This window comes from Urocampus carinirostris, chromosome 17 (genome assembly GCF_059441175.1).
Source record: "Urocampus carinirostris isolate Australia breed hairy pipefish chromosome 17, RoL_Ucar_1.0, whole genome shotgun sequence".
In the NCBI taxonomy this organism is placed as follows: Eukaryota; Metazoa; Chordata; class Actinopteri; order Syngnathiformes; family Syngnathidae; genus Urocampus; species Urocampus carinirostris.
In genome coordinates, this window is record NC_142365.1 from 9,433,318 (window position 1) to 9,454,579 (window position 21,262).

A 21,262-nucleotide genomic window follows, 5' to 3' on the forward strand; every position below is an offset into this window, starting at 1 on the left:
CTGAGCTAGGTAGTCAAAACAAATTCAGCTCCTAGAGCAGGGGTGTCAAACTCATTTTAACTGGCAGGCCACACGATCGAACAAACATTCTCTCGGGGACTGGTCTAATCGATTGAGGAGAAAGAGAAAAAGAGAGAAAGAAATAAAGAGAGGAGAGGAAAGAGAGTGTGGGACAAGGAAAGAAAGGGAGAAAGGGGGAGAGGAAAAAAGACAGAGAGAGAACATGATAAACAAAAGAGGTAAAAAGAGAACTAGTGAGAGTGGGGGCAAGAAAGAGATAGAAAAAAAGAAATCTAAAAAGAAATAGGAGAAAAAAGAGGAGAGAAATAGAGAAGAGGAAAACAAGAGAGAAAGAGAAAAAAGAGGGAAGAGGAAAAAAGGAAGACAGGAAAAATGAGGTAAAAAGACACTGAAAGAGACATAAACGAACAAAGAAATAGAACAGAGATGGAGAGAGTGAAAGAAAGAGATAGAGTGAGAGAAAAAGGGAAGGAGAGAGAGAGAGTGAGATGAATACAAGTACAGCGTCTTTGTGAGAAGCACCTGGCTTTGACAACATCAAGTGGACATATTCCAACCTGAAGCTCGTTTTTCTCTTGCGCTTCCCTCAGAATTGTCTAGCGGGCCGGATTCTATCCCTTAGCGGGCCTGCTAAGGCCCGCGGACCGCCTGTTTGACACCCCTGTCCTAGAGGGTAAAACTTACAAATAAAAAAGCTTCTAAGACTTTACCTGTTAACTTATTTAACTCAACTTATCAGGATAACAAAAATTCTCTAGAAAACCATTTAAACCAGCAAAATATCTTTATTAGAAAAGGCACTTTATCTTCACTGGATTCATTTTTCTAACTAACCCGAAACGGAATCCTCTAGTCAAGAAGTGCTTCGTCGTTGCCAAATCAATTCTTTGAACATGATTTTCAACTAGAGTGACCCGAAACCTAAAATGTGCTCGTGCGTTTAATCTACAGTAGTCATCAACACGTGTTAAAAAAAAAAACAACCACCTTTGGATGCATTCATAAGCACACTCGAAACCGTCGATGACCCTCGGCTGCATGCGCGACGTGATCCTCGCGTTTTTTCCTAGGAAAGAAAGAGTTCCAGTTCTCTCATGGTCTCGTCCTCCATCGCTCGTTGGGCCTGGTTGGCCTCCGGCGTCATGGACAGGATTTCGTCCAGGAAATTGTCAATGTGGGACGGCCGGTTGTCGGGGGTCCCTTCTTGACGGCGGGCCAGGGAATCCAGGAAACCGGAGCTGTCGGGCGAAGGTTGCAGCGGGTGGAAGAAGCTGTCGCAGGTGGCGGTGGAGCTGACGGGCGAGGTCAGCGCCGTACTCGCCGGAGAGTTTAGCGCCGTGCTGTCGGGTTGGCACGACAGCATCTGGTTTAGCTTGGCCAGCTTCTTTTTTTTGGACTTCAGCTTCTTTAGGAGTTTGTAGCGCAGGGCATCTGTGTCACTCATGGGCCCGTTGTGGACTGACCCTCTATTTTCTACTTTTGGAGGACTGCTACTTTTGAAGACCGGGACTTGGGCACCGAAAGCGCAAAACTCCTCTGCCGCCTTTAACGGAAGCTCCTTTGTTTGGAGTAGCTGAAGTTTGGGAACGGGTGGCTTACTTACGGCAACAGGGGTCGAATGACAAGGAGGGTTCTTGACTTGATTGACGAACTGAGGAGCAGTCTCGGGTTTCTGACTGAAAGGATATTGGTTGAGCACATAGGACCAGCGGTCCGATGGCGGCCCGGTGGAGGACACGGGTTTTGCCTTTTGGACACTCTTTTTGGAGGCTTGTCCGTCTTGATCCACTTTCTGCAGCGCTTTGATGTCAGCGGTTTTTGTGTCTAATTGGACTTGAGCGTTCGAAGCACCAACAAGATCGGGATCTTTGTGGATGTTGGACTCTGCAGAGAGAGGAGGTTCCTCGCAAAGGTCGGCAGCCAAGGAGGAGCTATCCGGGGCGGGGATGCAGTCCAGGAGCTCTTTGTCATCCAATGGCATGTCGGTTCCAACCTGTAATACATCACGTTGTGACTTTCATTCAGGTTGTCAAACATACAGCCTGTGGGGACGCATCCTGCCATAACATTCCTGAGTATGTAAAAAAAAGAGGTCATTTCCATCATTTTTTAAAATACTGTATAGTCAAACCAAAAGCACTCTCCGACCACTAGAGGGCATAATTGAGTTTGTTTAGCGAGGTGAGTTGGTTCAGGTTTTAACTACATTCACTCAACTGTTAAAATAAACCAGTCAACACATACAATGCCAAACTTGATAACCTTTTTTCGCCATTGAAAAGCAAAAACCTAACCATGGAAACGAAGCCTGCAATCATCAAGGAATACGAAAACTTCCGCATATTGCAGGGGGTTCTGGTCCCTGTTCCCAGCTATAAACAAGGGTTTGCAGTAGCATTTCTATCCAGTTTGGTGTTTTGTTTAGTTAGAAGCAGTTGGTAATCCACTATATCCTGTCTTCTTCCTTTTATGTTTTGTTCATTTAGATTAGGGGTGTCAAAGTCAAATGCTGCATATAGTTTAGTGAAGGTAATTAAAGCTACTGAAAACCTAAGAAATATATTGCAGTAGGATCAGATCAATGAAGCAATATTTTCTCAGTACTGTTAGTAATCTTGAATTCTAAACATGCACAAAAGACAAATTTCCTTTAAATGAAAATCCCCATAACATGAACATTGAATGAAAACCAAAAATTGCTAATGCTAGTTGCTGGTGTTGTACTAGTCGCAGCGAGCATCCCCCAAAGCTAGTGAGAGCTTCTGAAATATCATCTGTTAAGGCAGCGGCAGTTGCTATGTTGCGCTAGCTGGACGCTAAAGCTAACAGCTGAACAATAGAGCTGAATAAGTAAAGTAAAGTATTTTTTTGTAATGTATTACGTGCATTGATCTTCAATTTTTTTAACTGAGAAGATTGATGCCAGAATCTGCCATAGAGAACCTAGCTGCCACCATTCAGTTAATTTCTATTTCACAAAAGTAGGCTAAATCGACTCCCACGAATAAAACAATATTTTTTTCATTCACTCAATTGAAATATTTTTGAAAATATTGAAATCAAAGAGCAAACAAAGAAAATACACGGTATTTCGTGATGTAGGATACAATTAAGTCTTAAGATCATGTCAAGAACCACAGAAAACCGTGTCACTTCTGTCCCATGGCCTTCACTTTGATATATTTAACAGGGTTTGTACTGGTACTTGAAATCCTTAAAAATGGTTGAATTTTAATGTTGTGTTTGGAAGGATTGCAAAGTGCTTGAATTTTGGGTCGGGTGCTTTTAAGGTGCTTAAAAATTACACCGACGCGGCTCTCTGGTGGCTTTGCCTGCCTTTGTATTTCTTCCCTCGTGACTAATGGCAGCTTTCATTAGTTTGTATGGCAATGACCCTATGAAGCATCATCGCCCCCTACGGGTTGCGCCCAAGAGGACAGGTTACACAAGGATTACATATCAATTATGGGCCATGCAAAAAAATGACAGTAGCGTTTCCCAGTGGTAAATTATAACGGGAAGATCTTCCTCCAACTGAAAATTTAAGCAACATAATACCGTCATGTTACACCTATATGGGGAAAGATATCTCAAAAACACGTGTTGTTCAGATCCACAAATGTATTCACGATTTACTCAAGAGTCTGAAAATAATACGTCTTCATAAATGCACATGCAATATTAAAAATCGCATACGTGAATCGGAGATATATATGTTGATCCGCACACCGGCACTGGAAAAATTGGCTTTGAAGGTCCTTAAAAACTGCTTGAATTTGGCCTTGACAAGAGATGTACGAACCCTGAATTTAGATCTAGTTCGTGTTTCAACATTATGTAGCAAGGATATAGTCGAGCCTGTGTTAGAGTAAATTCGGTGTCTCGGATCATGTCAATGAATTCTCATTCTAGTTAAGAATCAAATTTCCTAAAAAATCCTAGAAAACTTTGCTCCAGTAAACCCTCGGAGGACCGTTTTCCCACTACGCACCTCCATCAGGGTCAATGTGACAATATCGTCATGGGACAGCCCATGGAAGGTGTCTAGTAGGGTAGCAGAGCCGATGGACACGTCCCTACAAGCCACGCCCGCAGCGGCCTCCTCCTCTTTGTCGCGTTCCAGAACGACGCTAGCCATCGGCGCCGTATCCGGTTGGGTACTGGATGGGGAGCAGGCGCCGGAGCCGGGAAACTCCTCTTCCGCTTCCCAAATGACGAGGTGCACTTCCCGAGCGGGAACGGGCAGCGCGGAATGGCGCTCGATCCGTGGGTGCTTCAAGTCATCGAATTCCAGCCAGGACCCTAGGAAAGAAGGAGGTAGAGCATTTTGCAACGCTCGAATTTTGCACCTTTTTCTCTCCTTGCCAGCTGGATTCCAGAACACCAAAAGGACAGAAATTTCAAAACATTTGCTTTCAGAATTGTGCCTGAAGATTCAATTTTAAGTGAGTATAAATTGTTACAGTAATACATGAGTAGGTGAGCCTGTGATAGGAAACAAGTAACTTATGAGTTATATACATGTAATAAATGAGCAAGTAATAAGTGAGTAATAACTAGTAAGCAATAATAAATAAAAAGGTAATAAATACATATAAAGAAAGAAATAATACACAGTTAACTAGGGAGGTAAAAATATGTAAATTATAAGTAATACAGAGGTAATAAATAAGTATGCAAGAAATTAAGTTATAAATAAGTTTTATGTAATAAGTTACCAAAAAGCAATAAATGGGGAAGTAGCATTTAAGCAAGTAAACAAGTATTAAATAATAAGTAAGAAATAAACAGGGAAGTGAGATACAAGTAATACATAATAATTAAATGTTGCAGTGTGTATAGTTCAATGTGATACTCCAAATTTCTGAAAAATTGTTGTTCCCCAGTCATTTAGGATCTAGTATCAGTGTTGTCACACAAACGCCGCTGCCTGTTATCCATGAAGAGCGGGATGACACCAAAAATCAACAGTGACAATATGATGAAAGTGCTGCATCAGAGTCAGATCAGGACGCTTCTCCTGCTACTGATAACTATTGAAACCAGTACAATCTGTTTCGGGAAATTGGAGTCAGATTACTAATGTAAGTGTGGATTAATAAAGTAATAATTCCAACAGGAGCAAACCCCTAAATTTAGCTTATTTAAAGTATATTTCTTATTTTACATAAAAAGAAAATAATAGCAAACATAAGCTAAATTATAGCCTGATTTGTAAATTTAAATTAAAAACACCAGAGTCTAAATATGTTTCTTGTTGCAGATCTGCCAAACACTGAAAATGGGGGTCTGAGAGATTACATACCTGTCAACTTATATTTGGGCTAAAATCCGAATCGCCTCGGTCACTGGTAGCAGACGACAATGCCACTGTAGTAGAGGTAAGATTTATGGCCCGAGCCCGAACCCGAACCCGAACCCGAGGCAATTTCGGGCCGGGTCGGGCCCTGAAATGTCAGTCATACGGTCGGGTCGGGTCGGGTTCGGTCCTGCTTTTTTTTTTTTTTTTTTTTTTTTTTTTTTTTTTAAATTAATTAATAATGTGTTAAATGTTCATTAAAAATATATACTTAAACCATGTATGGATACTAGACCAAGGAATACTTGTTATAAAATAAATAATTTGGATAAAACGGAGAAGGAGCTGTAATCGCTATTTTTCCGACTCCTATGGAAATTCCTCCCCCCCCTCCGATTTTAAATGAAAAAAACAACAATTTGTTTACACCGCGGGATCCAATGCAACCAGGGTTTCATTCACAATAAAAAAGACATTACATACGGATATTATAGTAAATCAAATAAACATTATTTGTGTACAATTAGTTGTGGTTGCGGAAATCATAGCGTACAGTGACGTTGGTGACTTTTCCATCCGCGTTAAAAAAACGCATTTTGTAAAATACGATCGCGCTTTATTGTTTAAATAAACGCGATCTCCCAATGATTATAATTAGCTCGCTTTATTTTGTTTTAAAGCGTATTATATAGAATACGATCGCTTTTGTCGGAAGCGTACATTGACGTTGGTGAGATTTTCATCCGCGTTAAAAAACGCAATCTGTAGAATACGATCGCGCTTTATTGTTTAAATAAACGCGTTATATAGACTAGGATCTCCCAATGATTATAATTAGCTCGCTTTATTGTTTTAATAAGCGTTTTATATAGAATACGATCAGGGGGGGGGGGGGGGGGGGATTTGCATAGGAGTCGGCACAACACGTCAACATCCCCTCTCAATGAAAGTGCTGCGCTAAAATCTTAAAGGCGTACGACTACTGCTGCTGTGGATTATGGCCCAATGATCAAGTCGTCAAAATGACGGACGCCTTTAAATGTTTTCGCTACCTCAAAAAAAAAACCGTCAATGACAGATTGCAGTGCAGACACAGAAATATAAAAGATGTAAATGTTTATACAGTTTTATTTAACTTAGGCCTAGATGTTGTAACAAAAGGCAGAGTTTAATTTGTTATCATAAATCACCCCTCCTTATAAATAAAATATGTCATTTCGGGCCCCCTCGGGCCGGGCCAGCAAATCCAGTTAATTAGTCGGGCCGGGTCCGGGTCGGGTTTAATACCCCCCGGGCCTGCGTCGGGTTCGGGTGCTTTTTTTGGGCCCGATCTTACCTCTACACTGTAGTGTGCTAAAATTGTTGCGGTATTCTGCAGTCTTGTCTTGCTGTGAGTAAATAGGTTTACGTTTATCATCGCTTAATGAGGAGGATTTGCCATTATTGGCGGTGGTTGACAGGTATCATATCGAAAGACTGTTGATAATAAACAATCACTTACTGTACACTTAAAATTAAAGTTAATGTAACTTTAAATGAAAGCACATTCTAAAAAATATTTTTCCTATTATAGTTTGCATGGACAAACTGGACAAACTGATGCTGGCAGTAAGCGGCCATGAGCGGTGCGCGGTCTCTAGTGGTAGTCTCTGGGACTGCTTGTAAACGGAATTTTCCTTCGTATAGCGAGCAAGAGTTTTGTTAAAAGAAAAACTTGTACATTAAAATTTTCCTACTTAAAGGTGCCTGTATAAAGAGGAACCTCTATATTTTGTAATTTGCTGCAAACTGGCTCAGTAAACTGCGGAAAATTTGTAGCATTTGGTGGCATTGGTTATTTCTTCCCATAGGGCTGTGCTTTGATATTTTTCATCGACTTGATTGCAATTTCGCCTAGCCTAAATATCGGTTAAAAACCACTGAAACTGACGTCTGCGAGTAGCCACTTACCGTCCGGTGTGCGTGTCCACGCCACAAAGTGCTCAACGCGCTGGTTATACTGGATGAGCGCCGTGACGACGTGCCGGCGAGACTCAAAAGTGAAGCTCAGGTTGTTTACTTCGTTGCTCGGCACGCCCTCCACAAAGTGCAATGCAAAGACTGGACCCAACCTGCAAGACACCAGATGCGCAAAATGAGTCTCTCCCCAAAAAAAGTGAGAAATTTCGCTCAGTTTCAGTAGAGCTGAAGTAATTAGTCGGCGTTGTCGACCAAAATCGATAATAAAACCGGGGGGCACTGAAATTTATTGTCGCCAGACACATTTTTCTAACAGGGATGCGTTTCTAAAATAATATTACCTTTGCTGAGAGTCGATCAGGCTCAAAATTGAATGGCTCTTTTCTTGAGTACATATGGCTCGGTGATATAATCTTACTTGTGCAAATCCTACCATAGCAGTTAGGTAAACTCAACGTTGTGTTTGGTGCATGCCTAGCCAAAGCTACTCCGATGATCAGTACCGTTTGGTAGATTTAGATACTCTAAAGGCCACAAAATTTACCAACAGTTAACAGTCAAGGTGTCCACTACCAGACCCGGTTTGGCTGAACATTGCTACAGGATCCTTTATATTGAAGCTCGTTAAATAATGTACGTTCACTGTTGAAATTCTTTATGATAAGAATCCACACAACAAACTGTAATTACCCACAAACGCTAGCAAAGCACACAGAATCATTAGACTGGGTGAGCGATAGAAGTGGGCGGAGCTGTGCAACACTGCACGCTCCCCTCTCACACGGCCCCAATGCGCTGAAGGGAAATACATCCATGCAGTTTTTGACATATTTACTAAAGAACTCTGCTTTCACCTTGTTTTAAAACCGTTATTTACGAAAAAAATAGAAGGTCAAAATGAACCTCAACGATTTAAAGTAACTGTGGAAGAGAGACAATTTTAAAGTGCTATATTTGTTGATAGAGGACACAGGCTATGGTATTATTATTATTTTATAAATTTTATCAGATCATTTAATGTCACACAGCGGAATAAAATGCGCTGAAAAATTATCAGGTCTGGTGGTTTTGCTAAATTTGGTCTTAAAATATATGGTTTGTCTCTCCCTTGCTCCCCAAAAAATAAAATAATACAATTATATTTTACTATTTTGGCTCTTTGGTCAAAAATGTTACCGACCCCTATAATAAAGTCTTTCCGGAGAGGTATTATAAACATAAAGAAATGGCAGCAACAAGGCGAAATAAGCGGACCAAAACTTCTCGTGTTTGAGAGCATTTTAGCCTCGATGCGGCTAATAGACTACAGAATACTCCTATAGACTACTATTGAAAAGAAAGTTTGGCAAAGCAGACTGAGTAATACGGCGGTAGATGGGTGACGCACAAATACTTTAAGAGCACATCGGAGACAATGGACCAAACGGAGTCTGACCCGCCTTAGCAAGATTCAAGTAAAGTTGAAGCCAATATGGTTTTAAAGACATGCATTATTCATTTTACACGCCTTTATTTTACTATAGGAAAGAAACGGCGGCGCAGTGGTTGGCACGTGTGCGGCACAGTTCTGAGGTCATGAGATTGAACTTTCCTGTGTCGAGTTTGCATGTTCTCCCCGTGCTTGCGTGGGTTTCCTCCGGGCACTCCGGTTTCCTCCCACATTCCAAAAACATGCGTGTCAGGTTAATTGGCCGTTCCAAATTGTCCCTAGAATGAGCTAATGAGTTGTCTGTCTCCGTGTGCCCTGCGACTGACTGGCAACCAGTTCAGGGTGTCCCCTGCCCACTGCCCGAAGACAGCTGGGATGGGCTCCAGCACCCCCGCGACCCTACTGAGGATAAGCGGTGCAGATAATGGATGGATGGATATTTTACTATAAAAAAAAAAGAGCTTGCGCATTATGCCACACTTTGCCTGAGAAATTAGAAATTAAACAAATGCAGGTCGAAGAACAAACGTTAGTTGTTAAAACAACAAAGGTTGGTAAAACAGTTTGATTTCAAACTGCTGAGAATTGTTAAGCACTTTTGTTACAGACTTTTTGGTTGATCACCGAAAGTACTTCCAATAACAGACATCTTAGTTGTTTAATTTAAAATTCTGCTCCTGCTAATGTGCCTCCATTTGCTTAACAGGGATACAATTTTTTACTTGATCAGAATGTATTTGTTTGTTTGTCCCCTAAAAAATAGAGACAGAGGTTTATAAATGCTTTTATGTCTCTACCGATTGAGCACACTGTCTATATGGTTTTAGAGTTTGATTTCATTTTTGTACAAATCTGTAGTATGTTCAATAAAAAAAATGTATTTTTCACTGAACCCATTTGTCTTTTTGTCTTGTGTTTGTTATCATTTGCTACATCAGGGTTAACAGGGTTCCTCCAGCTTAAGTCAAGTTAAATTCAAGACTTTTTAAGACTTTTTAATGCCTTTTGAAATCTAATTGAAGACCAGGTCGACAAAATAAAAAAAAACACCATTTAAACAAATGTCCGAAAACGTCACATTACTAGGCACTGCTTTTAGCCATGGCAAAAAATGTTCAGACACTTTCCATTGAATGTGCACGATCCTATGGTCCAAAGCAAACTTCTCTGTCGGAAATTGCTATGTGTATTGTGGGTAGACCTAAGAAGTGCGTCTGCTCTTAAAGGCCTGACTGAAACCACATCACTGTTTTGATAGTTCCGTTACTGTGGTCACGTGATGTTTCCACAAAAGTAAATGGGTGAATTACTCAAAAACACAATTAGAAAATATTACTAAATTGTTTCAATTCCAACAAATATATATCTCATTAATGTGTTTGCAGCAGAAAATTGGATTTAAGACATTTTATTGCCAATTAAGGCCTTTTATTTTTACAATAATGGATTCAATGTCTCTAAAGACTTCAAGGATTCCAAGAACTTAAATCAACTTCATGCTAAATGTAAGAATCAAATAAATAGCTATTTGATTATTCAGCCAATCGTTTCCATAGTCAGTGACGAGTTGACTATCGAAATAGTCGTTAGTTGCAGCCCTAATTTTAAGTCTTTACCTCTCCAGCTCCATACTCCTTCGCTGTTTCTTGGCTCCGCAGACATTGCATGGCGCCAATTGATTAGCGCGCAACGGGTGCCAGTCGGGCACCAAGTTGGTGAGCGTTTGAAGCGTTTTGGTGAACCTAAAACAATTAAGAAGGGAGGTGGATGAGGCGGCGGGTTTCCCTTAACTTATCAGACTTGAACTCACCTTTCTACTGACGCCGCTTTGCACTTGGCGCATTCGAACTCCCAGCGGAAAGTGGTCCGGAAGAGGGGCTCCGCCCACGAGTCGGCCGCCAGCAGGAGCGGCATGGCAAACACGGGACTCTCCTTCTGACCTGTAAAGTGGAATATAGTATATGGTTTGTTGACAAGGTTAGGTGCCAGTGTCTGATTGAAGAATAAGACTGATGAGATTCAAGAAGTTAACTATGACATTGCTTGGACCAGGGGTCATCGATATGGTGCCCACAGGCACGCTAACACCACCAGGGTAGCCTGCCGACTGGTTTAGGTCAATAGCTCACTGCTGATGGGTCGTTGTCATTTTATAGGAAATTTGATTCTTAACTGGTATCATCCTTAAGTGCCTAGGTGCCAAAATGTTGTCCGCCACACCATTTTATGTGGCCTGCAAGACAAAGCTTAGAGAAGCAAAAGAGCACCCAATCTGCTGTATTTCCTTACTACCGTTAACCAACCAGAGAACATTGAAGAAACCCACTCTGCCGTTTTACTTGACCCCTTAACATTCCTGTAAATTCTACCGAAAATCCCACTTCAAGATGTACCCAAAGGAAAATGAATGCTGTTCTTGAACTTTTGGGAGAAAATGGACGTTGTTAGTCGCTTTTACCTTACCTGATCAAATTTGATCACAATCTAAAAAAAAAAACATTTTATTCTATACATATTTCCAAGGATAGGTCTAGGCTTTTTTTTTTCCTAGGCCATTTGGAGAGGACCAGTTTACAGTACTAAAACTTCTGCAACTCTGTATTTTACTTTGGCCAATGTATTAGACATTTTGAAAGAGTTGTAAATGTTTGAGTTCTCTTTTTGCGTCTTGATCACTCTTGTGAACACTTGTGCGTAATAATGGTGTGTAAAATAAATCACAATTGGCATTACTAATTATTTTGGGGTCTAATTTTAATACACTCTGACGGATTGTAACAAGGAACCACCAGGGGTACAGAAATGCTTTTAGGCAGATTTTTTTTTTTATATCTGTCGGCATTGTTGTACGTTTGGCTCTAGAGGATACGACCAAAATCGGTCAACTTTGAGACACAGTCGTGTGTTATTTAAAAAAAAAAGTTTATAATTCCTTTAAGGAAAGACAAAAACCACAAAATAAAAAAAACGCACCAAGTTGTCGTTGCAAAGTTTAAAGAAGCTTTCGCTCCTTTCTATAACAGATATAAAGTTTAACAGCAAAGTTCCCAATTCCAAGCAAACATTTTCATTAAAAAATTAGGAGTAAGAGGCAGAAAGACTTTTAAATTATTAAGTCAATCATTTAAATTAGTGTTTGGATGTTTTTGTCACTTTCTAGTTTGCATGAATTACCCCAAAAGATTAACTGTAGTGGAACCGAATTCAAAAGTTGTTTTGCTTTTTTTCAAAACAAATGCAGAGTTGATAAACAATTCGAAATATTAAACAGTAGTAAAGGGGGAAAATATTTAGAAAAAAAAAAGAAAAACAAACTCCATAATCGTTTTACAATCAAATCTAACACCCCTGAATCATAATTTAATTGTGAGCCTCCAAAATGACCCCTAAGCCCTCCAGCTAAGGCACACTTTTGATGCCATTAATTTACTAGTCAGGCCCCCAAGATAATAGTTATTCTACCATGTGCCCCCTGATCTACAATGAGTTTGACACCTCTTTTTTAGTGGTTGACTGAACCTATTTGAACACTTTTAATATTTACAACCTGGTAACGAGATAACAGTAACCTGATGATTGTTATTATGGAATTGAATATCAAAACTGTTAACCCTTTGTGCACATCAGTAACAAAGTAAGTGGCTCTCATCTTCAAAAGATGTGCCAGTTGATCCAACATGGAATATTTAATTTATACACCTGCCCAGCCAATCTTAACTGCCCCCCATTACCTCAAGAATAGAGAGAAACTCTTGCATCAGTGTCTCGGGTGTATTGTACCCTCTGCCATTTTCAGAAACCTTCCAATGAAGCCGGTACTTACCAAACTTACATTTCAGTTTTGGCTGGAGACATTCGAAGACAGTCATCCTGAGGTTCTGCAGCTCTTTGTCAACGTCAAGCCGAGCAGCCACTTCACCATCCATGCAACAAGAGAACAGACCATATCAAATGAGTTACTCCCTTCAATTATTCATGATTACTTGGTAGTCATATTGAAAGTAATTAAGATTCCTTTATCCTGTTCCAAAGATTTTGGTTCGCTTAAGACCTTATAAACGCTGATAGAGTAGACCCCTGGGAAACGACTTTTATCCATTCTGAGGTAGGGTTTGCAAGGTGATGTTGCTGTAGAGCAGGGATTAAAACCAATGTTAATCAATGAGTTCGAAACCCCTGGGACCGTAGATGATAACCATAAAAAAGTATATAATAAGTACTACTTATGTTGATTGAATACCATAATAAATACGCATGAAAATGACATTAAAATATTATTTACCTTGGGTGTGACGTGAAAAATTGGTTTAGTTGACTGGCAGGTGGATGCATCGAGAGCGACGAGGATCGTCATGCCCTTAGATGACTTCCTTGCTTAAATCCCCTTGTTTACAATAGTAACAATCATAAATTGGTTACAGCCATTCCACTTAGCGAGGCTAACAATCGATGTGTCTTATTCATTTTTCTTTATAATGGTAACCTTTGTTTTAATGGTGATCATATTTTTATTCGGGTTCATTTGTCAGTCTCAGGCTGGTTCGGGCTTCAATACCCACGGGCTAGGTCAGGATGGGCTGGATTTTTTAGGCCCCGAGCTAACCTTTACTACATACAGACAAACAAGTCAAAGTGAATTGAATACGTTTTTTTTTGCGGAAAATGTATTGTTGATAATGTACTATGGGGAAATACAGACGCTGCCCTACTTACGAACGAGAACGAGTTCCGGATGATCGTTTGTAAGTTGAATTTGTTCGTAAAATGCTTCAGTGCTATATTTGGTATGTTTAAGGTTTATATAAGTAACCTGTATTATTTTTAAACTGAAAAATAAACGTTTGCTAAAATATTATGCTCTATGTTACAAAGCAGGCTGAATGATAAAGCATAGTGCTGAAAAACAAAGCTACACATTAGGCGTTGACATTCTGTGGTCTGTAAAGCCCTTTGAGAATCCTTGTGATTAAGGGCGTCACAAATAAATATGACTTGACTATAAAGATAAATAAAGTTAAGTTCAACTTACTTTTGGAAGAGTTCCTCCTCCGTGGTAAAAAGTGGACGGGAAAATAAAGCGATCCAAGCATTTTCTCAACCGCATCAAGCTTTCTTATTGTACTTTCATTTCAAATTAAACGACTCGCCTCTTCTTTACACTTCATAACAACCATATTCAATGGATGCACAAGATATTAAAGAATAGAGATGTCAAAGTTCTTATCGCGCTGGAGATTGTATACTATCTATGTATATACTATGTATACACGCAAACTAGGAAGACGAAGCGGATTTTTGTTTACTTCGAGGTTGATGCTCACAGAGGCGGAAAGAAGCACCACAGTAATGTCCTCTACTCAGAAAAAGGTGCACACAATACAAAATCTAACTTACAGTAATGTCCGGATATTTTTCGACATCCCAGAAAAATTAAGTGGTATCTACCGTTTAGCGTAAGTCGATTGGTCGTAAGTAGGGGAGCGTCTGTAGCCGTAAAGAGGGGACGAAAAATAATGTTATTCCACACCACGAATTGAAAATGTGGTAAGGCAGAGTTGCCATATCCCAGAGTTCAACTGGATTTTCTGCTTACCGTTTCCTGTTTGGAATGTATTCTGCGTATGCTGATAGCCGCTCAAAAGACGCCAGACAGCAGCATGCTGAGGCTCCTGCTGTGGTTTCCGCTCTCTCAGGCTTTTGCAGTTGACTAGAAGCACCAACAGGACATCCAACCAGCAAAGATTGTCAGTGTTCTTCCAGAAGAGAGAAGACGGCGCACCAGCTTCTAATTTTGCCAGGTCTTTAACCGGTTCTGGCTCCGGTTTCTTGTCAAATCCGTTAGAAGCTTCTACAGATCCCAAGGGAAAGTCATCACTGTCGACAAATTTCTCCGGAGGATTATCAGGTTCCTCGTGACCATTGACGGGTTTCTCAGGAGAGAAGACTGCTTCCTCGAAAGTACTTTGGTGTTGTTTTGGAGCAGACACCAGGTCATTGGGAACCTTCACGGGTCTCTTTGCGTAGCCATGATCCTCATTTGTCCGTGTCATAACATCCATACCTTCCCCTGACAGGCATTGCCCATGTCCATTCGTAGTACAAGCTGCCGCTTGATTGGGAACGCAGTCTTGAGCCGGAGAGGGGCTCCCATTGGACAGCTCGGCAACAGTTTTGTCGGCTACCGGATGACCATTTAGAACCGTACTTCCAGTATACGAGTCCGGCTCGTCAGAGCGCAGGCGCTTGACTTTAACTACCTCGTAGTCATCTTCGTTTTCCGTCTCAGTTTTTCGCTTCCTGCCACCAGCCACCGTGTCTGCCGGAACCAAACTCGCCAAAACCTCCTCCAGGGGGCGGCTGACCAGCGGGAAGAGACACTAAAGAAAGAGGACAGAACTGTTAGCACAAGTTTTGATCCTACAAACTGTGGACGGACTGACAGCTGACCTGAGGCTCGGTGCAAAGCGTGATAGAGTCATGGAGGTTGATGCGATACGAGCGCAGGGCCGAGTGCGCACCTTTGGACGCGCACCACGGACAGTTGTCCAGTGAGCCCATCCTCTCTTGGACCTGAAAAGTTAGAACGCAGGATTTACGGACACTATAAATGATAACCAAGTCATATATCATACGGCATTTAAGAGGCCTATCTGCAATGGGCAAATAAAATGCGGGTTCGCCTATTGATTGGCGTCATTGGATCATGAAAATACAGTATTATTGGTTGAAAAACCTCCCACAATGCCTCTTAGGGTTAGGTTCAGAATTACCTGTGATTCTTAAAAGATGTGCAATTCAACCATTTAAATACTGTGTTTTTGGCTACGGGTATGAGACTTGCGTTGATGCTAACATCTCCCACTTTATGGAAGGTTCACTTTGCAATCCCCACCTTTGAACGGATTAATGTCGTATCTCAGAGGTCTAATGTTCTAAAAACATTCTATTTGACAAGACCACAAAGAGAATTCCTTCATTAATGCACTATTACGTGTGCAATCGATATCATATCACAATTCGTAAGGAAGATTTGACTTATTTTTAATCAATTTTGTATGTAAAGTTCATGAGAATAATACATTAAAAACGTAACACAATTGATAGTCGAGAAAACGGTTGCATACTTCAAACTTTCGCCTTTTACCAAAGATTTCCATTTGTCTTTTGCTACAATTTAGATTGGCACTGTAAGTCACAGTGGTGGTCAAACAAAATTCAGCTTTGCGCAGGTGACAAGCAAGTTGAGAGGAGAGCAATCAAGTGCTCACACTGACTTTTCCCAAATACCCCACCGGGGGGGAGGCCCAAGCCCCCGGACCGGTGTCTTCACCAGGCATCGCTACTGCACTGCTCCTCCAGAAGTTCATCGATGACGCCCGCTGCCATTCCAGCAATATCACCATGACAAACTGGCTCACATCTCAGGCAGCTAAAGGAAAGAGAATGTTTTGGGGGGGAGAGACATCAAGAGAAATGTTTGCAAGCTGTATTTAACCATTTGCACCAGGACCTGTTTAAGTGATATATTACTTTTATTACAATTTGATCAACCCCTGAAGTCATTTTGTCACATTAGAGGAAGTTACAAAATACTTTCTGTACATGCAAACACCTTTGATCACCAACAGGGTAACACTACAGGGTCCAGTTTATATAAACTTTGTTTTTAAAATTAAATGAAATGATCTGCATTTATATAGCGCTTTTCAAGTCAGGACTTCCCTAAGCGCTTTACAGTGTGCTTCACATTTCCCAATAGCGGCCTTGCAGCCATGTAAGGCGCTAACCTGCTCATTGGGGGCATTAGGGGTTCAGTGTCTTACACAAGGACACCTCGACATGTAACACGGAGGAGCCGGGATTCAAACTGCGATCTCTTGATCCCAAGACGAGCGCTCTACGAGGCACTGCCGCCCAAACTAGCAAATAGTGTATAGTAACTAAATTGATTCAACATCGTCACACTATTCACACATAATAGGAACTCAAAATTGTGAGCAAAAAAAAAACCAAACAATATCAGGCAATAAATACACAAATATTTTGATGGAAAACATGGAGAGGTATATATTAACTATGTCCTTTTTAGGTTAGTTTAAGCCTCCATAATTGATAAAGATCCAAATTATAATCACTGCATTGACTCCATTTGACATATGATCGTCCTACAACAATAATTAACTCAAAAGGATTTAAACACACTCATAGCAGAGAATGAAACAAAGCTACCAATATATTAGCATGCTAGCATGCTTGGAAGCGCGAGGCAGCGTGTTTCGCTGTTTAGTGGAAACTGTATTATTTTAAAATAACACTCACCGTTCTCTTATTATAAACTCTTCATATTTGTCCAAAATGTTGATATTAAACTGGCTTTTTTTTGTTAAAGAGAGAATCTCACGGCAAAGCGCTCGCATTAGTCGTAATGAAAACGTCGTGCTTCTTTCAGTGTGTTTCACCGGCTAAGGTCCGGACTAAACCAAGACTGAGAGTTGTTCCGCCCGGAGACTTTTTGTTTAAATGTTATATTATTGTTATTACTTCTATTATTACTATTATCATTATTATTACTATTATTACTATTATCACTATTATTACTATTATTACTATTATTACTATTATTACTATTATTACTATTATTACTATTATTACTATTATTATTGGCCACTCCTATTCCGGCTCAGGACACTAATCTACAAACGTTATTATTTTTAAGTTACATGGTGGGCACAAACAAGAAAAGCGTCAGAAACGTTCATATTTATTGATTATGTATTTCCTTAATTTCCGCTCTAGCAACTTGAAATGGAAGGTAGGGGGAAACTCTAGCGCCCTCTATTGACTGACAACTCGTGCTTAGTTACCTTTGCAGTGTTTGTTGTAAGCAAAAAAAAATACATATATCGATAACAAAAATGAATTATCACGTCATTGTTTGTAATACAATCGTCTTGATTATCATTGATTACAACGTAGTGCACATTGTTCACAACGAAATTAGACGTGGCACGCCAGCATAAACGTGTATTTGACAGGTCAAATATAATTTAAAAAAATGTTAGGAAAGATAAGCAATACAAAAATACTTCAGTAAAATATAGTGCAATGACATGTAGCAGAGTCATCAACATAGCCCAGAAATTCATGAGCTGCTCCCTGCCTGTTCTGAAGGACGTTGCAAGCTCAAGCTACAGGAGAAAACCCGAAACCATAGTAAAGAAAATACAAAAATGAATCTTAAAAAACAAAAGAAGATGAGAGAGGGACAGAGAGAAAAAACAAGTGAAAGATAGATAGATAGATAGATAGATAGATAGATAGATAGATAGATAGATAGATAGATAGATAGATAGATAGATAGATAGATAGAGAGAGAGAGAGAGAGAGAGAGAGAGAGAGATAGATAGATAGATAGATAGATAGATAGATAGATAGATAGATAGAAAAATAAATAAATAAATAAATAGAGGAAAAAAATAAAAAATAAAAAATAATTGAGTAATTGAGAAAGAGAAGGCAAGAAGAGTAAGAGAGAGATAAAACTTTGGAGAAATAGTTATACATATATATAGAGAGAGAAAGAGATAAAAGAAAGAGAGAGAAGAGAAAGAAAGACAGGGGGAAAGTGAGAGAGGAAAAAAGAAACAGAGAAATAGAGACAACAAGGACTAAATCGAGTGATGAGACAGAGAGAGAAATAGAGAAATAGGGCAAGAGAAAAAAACAGAGAAAGAGTCAGAGAGAGAGAGAGAAAAAGCAAGAGAATGAGAACAAGGAGAGAGGGGGAGAGAAAAAAGGATACTGAGAAAGAAAAAGAGAGAAAAAAAGAGAAAAATAGGGTAAAGGACAGAAAGCGAGAGATAGAGAAAAAAGACGGAGGGAGCGAGAAAATAAACTTGGTGGACTTGATCCTGCCCGGCAGCCCCATATTTGACACCACTGCCATAAGGCTTACGGTTTATGTTCTTTATAACAAATGTGGAGCACAACGAGGCTTGAAGTGGGGGTAGGGAACGAGGGGGGGGCGACAGATATCCCACTCAATCCACCCAACACACACACAAACACGTGCATACATCAACTGTCTATTGCAACCCCCCTCCGCCTCACGTATCCTTCGCCCCCTCCCCCAAATCGCCCCTCCTGGATGAGCTCCTGCTCTCCATTTTCCTCCTGATGACAAATTTGCATATGATTCCCATTTGGGGCCGCACTCATTAGAATGCACAAACGTGGGCCCGGTGTCTCGGCCTGGCGAGCAGACGGATGCCGAATTGTGTCATCTTCCTGGCGCAGAAATGCACCCAAGGACGTATTTCAAATATCTGGCAATCGAAGGGATGTTGTGATTCTTCATTATTTTCAATCGCAAATTAAAGGGTTACGTTTCATCGCCGATTCGCTCAATGATAAGATGCGTGTCATTGCATCCATCGCTCCATCTATTGCTCTATCTATCTATCTATCTCTCCATATATCTATCATTGATCCATCCATCAATCTATCTATCTATCATTGATCCATCCATCTATCTGTATATCTATCATTGATCCATCCATCTATCTATATATCTATCATCGTTCTATCTATCATCACCATATCCATTTATCATTGCTCTATCTATCATCGCTCTAACGCTCCATCCATCTATCATCACTCCACCTATCATCGCTCTATCTATATATCTATCCATCTATCATCGCTCCATCTATCTACCTATCTATCTATACTTCCATTTCTCCATCGATCCATCATCGCTCTATCTATTCATTGCTCCATCTATCACTCTATCTATCGCTCTATCACTCTATCTATTTATCTATCATTGTTCTATCCATCCCTACACCCACTGCTCCATCCATCTATTAACTCTATCCGTCCCTCTATCTTTCTATCACTCTATCCATCCATCATCGCTCCATCTATCTACCTATCCATCATCGCTCCACCCGTGAAGCAATCTATTTATCGCTCTACCCTTCAATTTCTCTATTCATCTATCATCTATACATCCATCTATCTATGGCTCTATCCACCCATCTATCTATAGCTCTATCCATCCATCTATCTATGGCTCTATCCATCCATCTATTGCTCTATCAATCCATCTATTAATCTTTCATCGCTCCATCCATCTATCATTGCTCGATCTGTCCATCGCTCCATCCAGCTATCATCACTCCATCTATTATTGCTCTATGTACCTATCCATCCATCCATCCATCATTGCTCGATCTATCTATCAATCATTGTTCTATCCATCCATCCACTGCTTCATCCATCTATCATTGCTCTATCATTGCTTTATCATCACTCTATTGCTCAATTTATCTATCTATCGCTCTATCCACCCATTGCTCCATTCATCTATCATCTCTGTATCCGTCCATCTATTTTTCTATCATGCTATCCATCCATCATCGGTCCACCTATCTACCTATCTATTTATCAATCTATCTATCCATCCAGTAATCTATCCATCTATCATCGCTCTATCCATCTATCGCTCCACCCGTGAATCTATCTATCGATCTATCCAGTCATCCATCATCACTTTATCCATCCACTGGTCCAGCCATCGATCATTGCTTTATCATCACTCCATCTAGCATCCCTCTATCTATCAATTATCCACCCATCTATCTTTTTCTCAGCTCAAACTAAGCATTGAAAGTGACAAATGTTAAAAACATACGACCGAGATTCCATCAACTTATTGACAGCTATGAACACAATACCAACATAAACTTTACAACTTACTTATTCAATGTCCCAGTCATAATCAGATACACCAAAGAGTTGATTCATCTTGTGCTTTTTATTGCGTTTATTTGTATATTTGAGGACACCTTTCTCCGTTTTTTTAACATTTGTCTCTGGCACCGTGAATAAAAATAGTGTCATAATGAGATCAAATTAAATGTGCTTTAGACACAAATAAATACAGTGCAGTACTCCTGCTTACGTGAATTACACTGATTTTAATTTAAATGCTCTATTTACTCTGGAAAATCTCACAATACCACAAAACATTTTCTCCTCGGATTGATACAATTCACATAGGTCACCCCTTTTATACTTCAAAATGGTGATTTTCTCCAAAAGGTGAGACATTTTCATGTCTTTTTGTTGTTGATGGCTTTAAACACTAAAACAAAGTTGCCATCTTGCCGCTTGCTCATACTTTGTGCTTATTCGAGACGATGCTATCTAAATCCACAATGTTTTGCCGTCAATCGGCTGTTATAACCCGATTTCATTCCGCCTTTCTGCCTCAACAATGCGCGCGCAGCTCGGCCACGTCACATTTGTTTACAAACACGGAAAACGAAAAATAGGAAGCGAAATAAGGAGAGAACAGACCCTCGGGTAGGTCTCCGTGACGACGACAAAACCCCACGGCGGGGGCACCGCTCACCTCTGCCCCGCTTCCCTTCTCTCACTCGGCCTGGGCGGATGGAATAGTTGAGCAAAGCCTCTCATAGAATCACACAGCAGCAGCACAGCCATCAGCGTCGGCGTGCTCCACTCCGACACAAATATTTTCATATCCA

General features: G+C 40.3%; 1 protein-coding gene across 6 annotated transcripts; it reads right to left on the minus strand.

The window, feature by feature from the left end:
- Nucleotides 1-786: 786 nt before the first annotated feature.
- uspl1 (ubiquitin specific peptidase like 1) lies at nt 787-21,222 on the minus strand. 6 transcript variants are annotated; one of them, XM_088321227.1, is made up of 10 exons: nt 21,127-21,222; nt 15,977-16,137; nt 15,156-15,278; nt 14,302-15,085; nt 12,532-12,621; nt 10,519-10,648; nt 10,325-10,450; nt 7,271-7,431; nt 4,013-4,323; nt 787-2,014 (listed from the first exon to the last, which is right to left on the minus strand). In XM_088321227.1, the coding sequence occupies exons 2-10, from the start codon at nt 16,109-16,111 to the stop codon at nt 1,088-1,090; spliced, it is 2,787 nt and encodes a 928-aa protein (XP_088177353.1). In that variant the 5' UTR covers nt 16,112-16,137; nt 21,127-21,222; the 3' UTR covers nt 787-1,087. The 6 variants fall into 6 exon arrangements, with proteins under 6 accessions (XP_088177353.1, XP_088177354.1, XP_088177355.1 ...); XM_088321228.1 differs by lacking the exon at nt 21,127-21,222 and adding an exon at nt 17,028-17,174 and having other exon boundaries at nt 15,983-16,137; XM_088321229.1 differs by lacking the exon at nt 21,127-21,222 and adding an exon at nt 17,028-17,174 and having other exon boundaries at nt 12,541-12,621.
- Between the last annotated feature and the right edge of the window lie 40 nt (nt 21,223-21,262).